General features: G+C 48.5%; 2 protein-coding genes across 5 annotated transcripts in view; one reads left to right on the forward strand and one right to left on the reverse strand.

Annotated features, from left to right (window-relative positions):
- The window catches only part of pald1a (phosphatase domain containing paladin 1a), a 37,854-nt gene that overhangs the window by 25,572 nt on the left and 1,567 nt on the right, over positions 1 to 10,715 (reverse strand). Inside the window, exons 2-4 of one of the 3 annotated variants that reach the window (XM_086015766.1) lie at positions 9,435 to 9,598; positions 8,648 to 9,365; positions 5,232 to 5,485 (exon numbers count right to left, since the gene is read on the reverse strand). The gene's annotated coding sequence lies outside the window, so the exon portion shown is untranslated. Of the gene's footprint in view, positions 1 to 1,475; positions 1,748 to 5,231; positions 5,486 to 5,812; positions 6,016 to 8,647; positions 9,366 to 9,434; positions 9,599 to 10,715 lie in introns of those variants that run through there. The other 2 variants (XM_086015765.1, XM_086015767.1) reach the window with 2 other exon arrangements.
- ndr2 (nodal-related 2) lies at positions 6,904 to 10,260 on the forward strand. Of its 2 annotated transcripts, XM_086015774.1 has the most exons (4): positions 6,904 to 6,924; positions 7,197 to 7,476; positions 8,737 to 9,503; positions 10,061 to 10,260. In XM_086015774.1, the coding sequence occupies exons 1-4, from the start codon at positions 6,913 to 6,915 to the stop codon at positions 10,211 to 10,213; spliced, it is 1,212 nt and encodes a 403-aa protein (XP_085871900.1). In that variant the 5' UTR covers positions 6,904 to 6,912; the 3' UTR covers positions 10,214 to 10,260. The 2 variants fall into 2 exon arrangements, with proteins under 2 accessions (XP_085871900.1, XP_085871899.1); XM_086015773.1 differs by lacking the exon at positions 6,904 to 6,924 and having other exon boundaries at positions 7,099 to 7,476.

A 10,715-nucleotide genomic window follows, 5' to 3' on the forward strand; every position in this document is an offset into this window, starting at 1 on the left:
ATTTGGCTGTGTCTTCTTGTTCAAAAAGGTCACTTCATTCAGCTTATCACGGCGAAAGGGGCAAGCAACATTTTTGCTATACACGGAAACGCGCTGCCAGAAATGCCAAAATTGGTGCAAAATAAGAATTGACTTGCGGATATGCAACCACGAAAACAGCTGGAGTTAAACTCCAGCGCTGAATCGATCGCAACTTTCGGGTTGATCGGCGACCCTTGACCTCTGAAAGCCACTAGACTCAGGTAGCGCCCGGCGCACCTTGACAGGAAGCGCTCGGTGGCCGCGCAACATCCGCTTTGAGGTTGCGCACGCGTGCCACCGCCGAGTCGAAGCGCGGGACATTGCGACTTCCGGCGGATGCGGCGAGGAAATGAGCTCAGTGCTTCCTCTGCACCTTTGAGGACCCGGCCATACATTGTTCCCAAGGTTTGCCCCTCAAAATACTATTTTGCACGGCCGCAATGTCAGATGCGCTTGTTCGGCAGGACTAGGAGGGGGGAAAAAAAAAAAATGGGAAAAGTATGCTAGTGCTATGAATACGACATAAAAGCTGCGGCCGCGCTTCCGCCTGCTTTCCTGACAGCCCAATGACAAGCTACTAAAAAAAGCCTGGGCGGTTTGACTTTTCAAATGTCTGCCTTTAATTGATGTCAGTCGAAGTCGGCCACTTTTTCCAAGCTGCGGTCATTCCGCGTTTTTTTGGACCGCAGCATTCTGCGCGCAACGTGAGGTCTAAACACTCTAAAAACAGTTTGGTGAAAATTGGGGCTCAAAAAAAAAGGACCGATCCGGTACTTGGGTCTATTTGACCCCAAATCTGGGCCGTTTTGAACAAAACAATGCAAGAAGGTGGGCCAAATTGACCCAGTTTGTGGATTGGTCCAATTTTGACCCCAAATTGTGTTCTTTTTAACCCAAGTGTCTTGAGAGCAGAAGGTTGAGAGCGCATGTTGGCTCGTCTCTGGTTTTGAAAGGAAAGCAACAAGAAAAGGCATCAAGGACATCAGCGGGCAGAGGATTTGATCCTTGGCGATGTTGCAACTCGGAGTGCAGCGTCAGTAGCTGCTTGTTGCCGTTGAGCCACTTTCCTGTCACCGTTGTCTTCGGCAAGCAAAAACGCGAGCCCCATTGGGCTTCAGCTCGGGTGGCTGACTTTCACATCGCGTCGCGTCACATCGCTCGTCTTTGCCAGCTTCCAAGACTCTTCGGCTCATCGCCATTCGCGCTGTCCAATGTGACGGGCAAATACAAGGCAGGCGGCTGCGCCGGCAAGTCGCGCTCAAAGTTTCTCAGCAGTCCCACGCAACACTTCGACATCAGCGAGGAAGAGAAATCAAGCAATGAATAGCTTGGCCACACATTTGACCAATTTTCACGAATGGCCCGGCCCATCTGTTCATTTGAAAAGATCAAAGCTTAAGTTTGCCACACCTGCATGACAGCGTCACGCTCATCAATTAGTAAGGTCGCCATACCTAACAGTCCGCTGCCGAGTCCAGCATCCGAGACACGAAAATGGTGCACTTCCCAAAAATAATAACAGCAAAATGAAAAAAATCTAAATCAAAAACGTGTGAAAGGCTCTCCAGGACAGGCGGCAGTCGTCTGAGCGGCTCTCCGATGTGTGCGCCTCAATCGGCACACCACAGGCGGGACAGGAGGCGGTGGCGCATCCCGTCGACGGACGCGACCTTCAAGCAGATTTGGGGCTTTTTTTTTTTTTTTTCTTTTTGGTTCAACCAGCGGTGCGAGGAGCATGTGCCGCTGCGTGAAAAGAGGATGTGGGGGCGGAGCCGGACGAGTGGCTTACTCATCGGCTCCTTCGCCGCCGTCCAATCGCTGTGAGAGCAGCCTCCTGGCAACACGCTGCCTCCCACACTCCCACTCACACGCGCGCACGCGCGCGCACACACGCACCGCAGATCTTTTAAGTCAACGCTCCAAACACAATTCAACCAGCGCCTCTCAAACTTGTTACACCAAGTCAAAGAAAACAAAAGTACTGAGCTCTCCAAGTTCCACCATCACGACTGCCAATCGTTGGAATGAATGCAAACGCCACTTGTCCGTTCCAGCAGCAAAAAGTTTGCCTTCGAGTGTTCCTACATAAGAGAAGCGGCCTCCGATGTTGCAACTGATCCAAACAGGGCAAAAACATTATGCTGCAATTCAACGGGCGCTGCGCCGCAGGCCACCTGGCAGCGATTCAAAACACTTTTCACTCCTCACAAAGATGCGCTCATGTCTGGCATTCTTTGCAGCGGATCAAGAATGTATGCCAATGAGGACTGTCCAGTAATTCGGGTACCTCGGTTCCAAAATAAAAAAAGCTTGAGGCCTTTTTTGGAGTAGCCGCTTATTTACACTGTCAGGACGTCGATGCAAGTTGACGTGTGTGTGTTAAAGCCTGTCGGCGGGGGGGAAGGCGACGCTACAGTATATCCAAAATGTTTTTCTTGATATGCTTTGTCGACAGCACGGATCTCCGGCATCCCCTGCCACGAATTGGAGTTCACGTTACCGGAAATGCATCGAGAAGCCAATCGTGCTGCCAAAACACGTGAAGCAATCTAGCTAGCTTGGCCAACGACCGCAAAACGGGGGCCGGCGAGCGCATCCAGACGACGCGGCGCGGGCTTCGGTCACTACCGGGCTCTAATCGCTCACTTGATTAGCGCTTGGTGAGCGCGGGAGGCAAACACCGCTCGCGGCCGGGCAAATAAGTCGGCTCTAAGCTGCCGGGAGCCGCCATCGTGCCCCCGGTGTCCCGTTTCATCTGCAGATGTTGGCAAACATTTCTTTTGCTTTTGCTTTTTTCAAACAGCTGTGCCACCAAAGACGACGGCGTGGGAACGCGCTCTACCCAAAGCGACGAGCTCCACAGTCTGAAGACGACACCGATTTGGAAAGGCAAATTGAAAGCGGCCACACCTGCTCTTTCCTTCCTTCCTTCCTTCCGGGCCAACACTCTCGCAGCGGCGAAGGCGTGCGCCACACACACACACACACACACACACAGACTGCACAAGACAGCAGGCCACACGCAAAAGGATGTCTGGCGTAGTACCGCGACTGACCTGTTAGAGGCAGCATGGTGCAGCAGGGCAAAGAGTACCACGAGAAGAAGGGGAGCTTTTCATACGTTTGGCAAGCAACTAGAGTGCCTCGTTGCCATCACTCAATGATCATTCGCGACGTCTTTGTTTTCTTACTGCACTAGGTGGAATTTCTCATAGGTTATGTCAGAAATACTTTTATTCAAATTTAAAAAAATAAAAAATCCACTAAAGACTGAAATTGAATTAGAAAGTGAAGAGGCGCACTCTTTTTTGTTTCCTGATGCATGCGCCACACCCTCAAAAATCAACTGACTCAGACTTGGGTGCAAAAAAATCCAGACCTTTAAGAAAGTGTTTTTACTCATCTTCGTGGTGGTTGGACACTTTTACTCCTACCCTTAAACATTGGCTGTGCAGTTAATAAAGTTTTGGGGAACGTTCCCTCTGGAGGAAAAGTCGAAATGCATAAGAAACATCCAAAACGGAAGATTTCAAAGTAGTTATCAAGACTCGGTGGACAGCTCTGGCGCTTCACTTCCAGAACAAGTCCGCGGAAAACAAGCCAAAGAGGAAGTGTTCCGTCCTTGACAGACTGACAGAAACATCCTCTTTTGCGAAATGGGCCCGGCCTGCCGTGCGTCTCAGAACAGGAACCAGGAGAGGGAGCGAGTTCGCCCGAGAGAGCACGATGACAAACCATTCGGCCAAACGTTCCGCAATCGGAATAGCAACCTCTTGCATGCCCCGGAAATCTGACGTCAACATTCAAAGCAGTTGCGCTTAAATGTCCAGTCGTGTCCTCCAAATACCATGATTGCCACTTTCATCAAGCCAAAGCACATATTTGACATTCCAAAAGAAAATGTGACGATCAGCCGCAAGACCAAAATGTCGCCAAATGTGGGCACACGTAAGCGTCTTCTGCCCTCTAGTGGCAGGGCACTAAATTAAGCATCCTGCCTGTCACTAGTCATCGCTGGCAAAGAGAGATGAACAAAGATGCAGCCAAACGTTGCAGCAACTGCAATAAAGGCTGATTTTTTTATTTTTTTTTTCCCATCGCTGTCACAAGCAAAGTGTGGGGGGAAGCAAGCGGGGGCACGGGGGGGTTTGTGTCAACACGATCAATATCTACAGCTCTGTGAGTGAAATATCTGCTCAAGCGGGAATCGTCGTCTACGGTGCCGTTCATCAGGGAGATCGTTTCGCACTCCCCACCTTGATTAAGTGCAGTTAGCTATGCCGGATTCTGTCATTAATCGACCCCGCGCCCGCCCCCGCCCCAAAGGTATGAGGGAAAAGGGATATGTGCAGACAGGATGAGTCACACCGCAACGCATCAAAGAGCATCATGTGACAGTTTTTTTGGGACAAAAGACTATGAACTCAAGACACAGACAAGGCGCTGCAGGAGTGTTTGATGACACAAAGTGGTCTTAGCGGTGGTGGGGGGGGGGGTCTATTTTTGGACTCATTTATTGTTTTGATGATCTTACTTTTCTGTCTTTATTTTGGGCCTCATAATAATAAAAGGAATCAGGTCAGGTTAAGTTTGATTTAACAGCGGCATGCAGTGTCTTTAAAAATGCAAAAGGAAGCAGATCTCTTATGAAAAATGACACTTGTGAACCAAGAGGGGGGAAAGGCTTTGTTTCTTTCTGTACTTGGGCAGATAAAGTCTCTCAAGTCACATTTGAGTAAAATAATCCTATTTCAATAAATGTCATAGGACCTGTATCAAAAGATATTTGAGTTTCACGGACTCCCGATGGAGAAACACTGATCCAATTGACAATATTTGCATTTTCAATTTGGGAATCATGCTGTCAGTAGCGTATAGAATTCAACAAAAAATCATTTCACTCAAACAGCCATGCCAGAAAAGTAACCATTTTGCAATGGTCTTGCTTTTTCCTGCGCTGTCTTCATCCCAAAGGAGGAGTGGGGGTTGGGGTCCCCAAAACACACGAGTGGCCCTGCGCCCCCCTTCCTCCTTTATCCGCACTTTTGCATTAAGAAAAGCTTCCCCGTTGTTTTGGGGCGAACAACAAACATTGTTGCAAACAACACGAGTTAGCTGCAAGAGGCTAAAGGCTAAAGGAACGAGCTAGTGGCAGTCCCCGACACCCAACCAAGTGCTCCCCCAAAACTTTGCACAAGACGCGAACTCACCATTGCAGCTCGCGGGGTGACGAAATCAGTCCAAAAAACGAGCCGTTGCGGCGCCGAAGGCAACCGGGAACCGGGAACAGGGATCCGGGAACGGGATGGAGCCGGTGGCTGCCGTTTTCCCCGTCACGCCAGATCGCTCATTGATTTGAATTGTGCTTTAGTTTTTTCTTCTTTCTTGAGGATGTGGAAGTAGGGGGGGGACAGGAGCTTCCACGGGGAGAATGGAGTCGAACAGCGCATGCGCCAAAACGAGGCTAAAGACGGGGAGAAAAAGGAGAATGACAGTCAAACCAAATAATAACTTCTTGGAATGATTATATCATGCCTCCTGTTTGTATTGCTAAAAAAAACAACAACAAAAAACCACGCACATGGTGCCATTTAAATGCGAAGCACATATTGATTGAGTGGGAAATATGCAAAACGTCAATCAACAAACGCAACTCAACTGTATTTATAGAGCACTTTAAACAACAAAGTGCTATGCATTGATCAAACATTATACAAAGCTCAAACATCAAACTACAAGAAATAAAATATCACAGTAACAATAACACGTTTAAAATCAGGACATCCTTTACATTGGCAATCGGCACACAAGAGGTCAAAAGTTATATTTCCACTTGTTGCACAGCTAACATCGGCGGTGTCAAAGATGCATGCTGCCCGAAGGCCAGAACAAGCCTGTCAGCGGTCCAATTCGGCCCGTGGGGATCCAGACAAAGGACGCACGAGAAAAACACGAAACTGCAAGGTTTCGAGAAAAGTTACTGTTGTTGCTCATTTGGTCCACTGGAGGGCGCAGTGACAACCACTTCAATGACTGTGCAACTGCAAACAAAAAACAACATAGGACCAACAAATGCTCGGGAACTATTATAATAAACGTTTTTATTTATATTGTTTATTACTAGGGGAAAAAATCGCGTGTTCATTTTTGTTTTATACAATTACCTTCTTAAATAATTGTCTGCCTGATTTTGTAAATAATGATTTACATAAATATTAGTGGAATATTTGTTTTGGCATTTTCTATCAAATCATTGGCTCATTCATCACAATTAATAACAAATAATAATATTTCAAAAAAATGTGAATTGGTTTATTATTGTTGAACTACAATAAAAATTTAAAAAATATATAATTCGTTTATTATTGATGAACAATATATTTGACATATTTTACACGTGCATGTTCATGTATCTCAGATGTATGAATTTACTGTAAAGGTAATTACTAAAAAAAATGCTTATGTTTAAAAAAATTTGTTAAACATAATCGTCATTAATAAAATATTTTATTAAAATCAATTATATTGATTCTATTATGTATTGATCTAATTAAATTGTGTGCTTATGTATTTATGGTATATAAAAAGCAAATGTATAAGTACAATAAACAATTTTACATATATATTTCACAATTTTATATTTCTATTATAATGATTAAGTAATTGTTGCATACACGTTTTTATTATGTACACACACTTGATTTTTTTGTATTTATTTCTATAATACTGTGCGTAAAACTTGACCCATTTCTTCCCCGCTCTGGGAAAGCCGAGGGCATGGTCGACCGGTGGTGGTGCCCGTGGGGGTGGGGACGGTGCGGAGAGGGGGGGGGAGCTTGTAAACACGCACCCCATCTCACACAGGCGCCCTCATTAGCAGCTGAATGGCTGATGAGCTGTCAGGTAACACGTCTTGAGGACGCATGTCAACTTCCTTTAATGTTCTCAGCTACTTGTGGAACATGAAAGTGTGTGTGCGGGGGGGGGGGTGTTAGGGGTTCCGTGCTGCTTGGGGGCGAGGGGGGGGGGGGTTGGTTTGTCTGAGGCTATATAAGACACCCCGGAGATGTAGTTCCAAATTGTTGTTGTTGCTCTCGGGGACCGACATGCGCTCATTGCGAGCATCCCCGCGGTTGCCGGTCCTCCTCCTCTTCCTCCTCTTCCTCCTCCTCCAGCAGCAGCAGCCGACCCGGGGAGTCCACCTGCAGCACGCCCGCGACGGAGCTCGGCTGGACGGCGTGCGGGAGCGCGGAGGAGCCGTAGCCGGCCCCGCCGCCTACGGAGGAGAAGCAGGAGCAGGAGCAGGAGCAGGAGCAGGAGCAGGAGCAGGAAGCGGGCACCACCTGCCCACCTACATGGTGCACCTGTACCGCAACTTCAAGGCCAACGCGTCGGACGCGGCGGAGCAAGATGGCGAGAGGCGAGCGGACACAGTGAGGAGTTTGATGGCCAAAGGTGCGTTCCTCACAGCTCTGCGACATTTGTGATGACATTCCTACAAGGGGTGGCGGGTGGGGGGGGGCTTATGCCAGACGAGCAGAGGGGCTGCAATCCACATCCCACTCGGGGTGAGGATCAGCCAGTCTAATTCTCAAAGCAAACCTCTCGTGCTCGCTCTTCTCTCTCTCTTTTTTTTTTTGCTTAATAGGCCTTGTTGATTGAGCATCTCGCCAGACGCGCCCCTCCTGCTCAAATCTCTACTACACAACTTGCCTTAGTTCTTTTTTGTTTCTTTTCTGCCTTTTCACACTTGTCTTGATTAGATTAGAGGCGCAGGGGGAGTTGTTACCTCGGCCTTGCTCCCATTTCGCTGTTAGGTGTCAAGAGTTTTGTTTGGCCGAGGAGGAAATGCACAAGCGCCGCGCGCCGAGATGGGAAAAAAATAAAAAGGAAATAATTGTGCAGCTGGCCGGCTCGCATAATTGGCCAGTTTCGAGGCTGCTTGATTTGAGTGGATTAAGTTGATCATGTGATGTGTCACATCTTGAAGATGCGCTTTCATACTTTCGATTAATTTGAACCACGCCTGAATACTAATTGCCCCCCCCCCACTCCAAACGTGCATGCCTGGTGGCCCTAACCTCACACCCTGAATTTGTTTTTATGCAGCGAAATTCGGCAGCTCAAGAGTTTGCATCAAGTCGCGACGCGAATGGACAGGCAGCGAGACACTTCCACCAGTAGCTGCTTCTACTTTTCTAACTTGAGTTGCATTATTAATTGTTTGGTTACAGCTAATATTCTGTTTAAAAAAATGTATTCACGTGTTGAACTTCAAACACATGCAAGTGTAATTATTTCATCAAAATGGATTTATTTTTGAACAAAAAAAAAACATTTTAAAAGGGAACTTATATACATTTACGTTTTATTTTTTTTAATGAAATTGACAGGTTAGTTTAATATAATTAATAATTATAATTAATAAATATAAACGTAAAAGCAGATTTTTTTAAATTGAGTAATTTGGTTATTTCATACTTACTTAATTACTTGAGTTTTTTTTCTCCTTAGAATCAATTTTTTTTTTTTTAATGAAGCGCCTTCCCCTCAGTTCAACATGCATCTTGACATCAAGATGTCACCAAAACGATATTCTTTTCACCTTCCTTTCTTTCCTCCCTACCATCTTTTCCTCCCTTCCTTTGTCTTCCTTCTTTCCTTTCTCCGGACCACCGCACGACTTGCCCTTGACTGTCTGTTTTTGCCCTCCAGGGTTGGCGCACAGACACGGGCGCTGGGCGGCCACGTTCGACCTCCACGCCCTGCTGTCCGACAAGCAGATCCAGGCGGCCGAGTTGAGAATCCGCCTCCCGCCGAGCGCCCCCGACGCCTCGGTGGCCGTCTACCACCAGCGCGGCCCCGAGTGCCGCCCGGCGGCGGACATCTGCCGCCAAGAGCCGCAGCCGGTGGGCCTCCTGGGCCCGTCCTCCCTGGTCTCCTCTTCCCGCAGCTGGAGGGTCTTCAACATGACGCGCCCGCTCCTGGCCTGGCTGCGGGGGAAATCCTCGCTCGGAGTCCGGCGCAAAGGGGCGAGGAGGGGGGTCGGGGCCGAGGCGGCGGCGGCGGCGGCGGCGGCGGCGGCGGCAGCGCCCCCCGAGCTGGGCCCGCCGGCCCAGCGAGCCTTGCTGGTCATCTTCTCGCACAGCGGCTCCGACCGCAACCCCAAAGCCAAGGCCGGCTTGCTGCACACGGCCGAGCGCTCCAAGTTCCTGAGCCCGGCCGAGAGCGGGCGGCCGGCGCGCCGGGCCCCCAAAAGGCGCAGGAGCAAGCGAGGTCACGGGGAACAGACGAGCGGGGCCCCCGGCCGGCGGGCCGACGGCTCCCTGTGCCGTAGAGTGGACCTGCACGTGGATTTTAATCACATCGGCTGGGGCTCTTGGATCATTTTCCCCAAAAGGTACAACGCTTACCGCTGCGAGGGATCCTGCCCGGGACCCTTGGGCGCCCACCTCAAGCCCACCAATCACGCTTACGTGCAGGTAAGCGTGCGTGACGTCCTTCTGTCCTTCGGTCTATCCTAGCTTCCTTCTTCCCTTCCTTCCTTTCGATCGAAATGGATTTTTGGAGGTCGATTCTGACATTGGATGAGAAAAAAAAATTCATATCTGATTCATCGGCCTGCTAAACAACATATTCCTGTAAAGAACGTTTTAGGGTTGACTCACCCTTTGATTAAGAAATATGTCATAAATAAAATCATTTCTTTTGGGGTGCCTTCCAACAACAAAGATGAATGAATTACAAGCCTTTGACTGGCATGGTTTGAAGTGCTTGTGGAACCAGGAAGAGGGCACTGAATAGAATTGTGAAAATCAAACGTTCAACAACAAAAGGGGGGGGTGGAGGGTGGGGCATTTATTGATTTGTATTCAGAAATCCCGCTTTCTCAACCGTCTTTGGTTTGAAGTGATTCAGCGACCAACCGATTGATCGGGCAGGCCTTCATAGTGTGGCGACTCTTTCGACTTAACTGTATTTTCCCATCACTGATGCCCGCCCGCCTTGTGCCATCTCTCTCTCTCTCCTTCGCCCGCAGAGCTTACTCAAACATCACCACCCCAAGCGAGTGGCCTCGCCGTGCTGCGCCCCCACCAAGATGAGCCCACTGAGCATGCTCTACTACGAGAACGGCGAGATGCTGCTGCGGCATCATGAGGACATGATGGTGGACGAGTGCGGCTGCCAGTGAGCACGGCGGAAGCGGACTTCAAAACAAACAGACAAAAAAACAACACACTTAGTACCGGAAAAGGGGGAACTCTTTTTCTTTCACCATGCACTGTACGATGAGCTGTAAATTAATGTATATTTATTGTGACTATTAAAAAACGGCCATATTTATGTATATTTTTGCGCAGACGCTGTTCCGCGGTGAACGTTCCGTTTGCTGCTCAAGAGATCTTTTCAGAATGTTTGTAAAGAGTAAGCGTCTGGTTACTTCCTGGTGACACAACATCGGAGCTGAACTGAAAACGATAAAAAATGGTGTTTGCTGTTTTTGCCCATAAGCCATTTAGCCTCATTTCCCTATCGCTCAAAGTGTTTGTTTACTATGAGAACAACTGAGCTTTTACCATTCCAACGTGCGTGTGATGTCACATGGAAAGGTCGCAACACAAAGGAGAGAAAAAGGTCAACTTTTCTAGCGAGCGTTCAAACAAAAGCATTGGCTAGGAGGGAAATCCAGCAAA

Source organism: Filicampus tigris, chromosome 19 (assembly GCF_054856515.1).
Source record: "Filicampus tigris isolate MCC_2025a chromosome 19, RoL_Ftig_1.0, whole genome shotgun sequence".
NCBI classification, from domain to species: Eukaryota; Metazoa; Chordata; class Actinopteri; order Syngnathiformes; family Syngnathidae; genus Filicampus; species Filicampus tigris.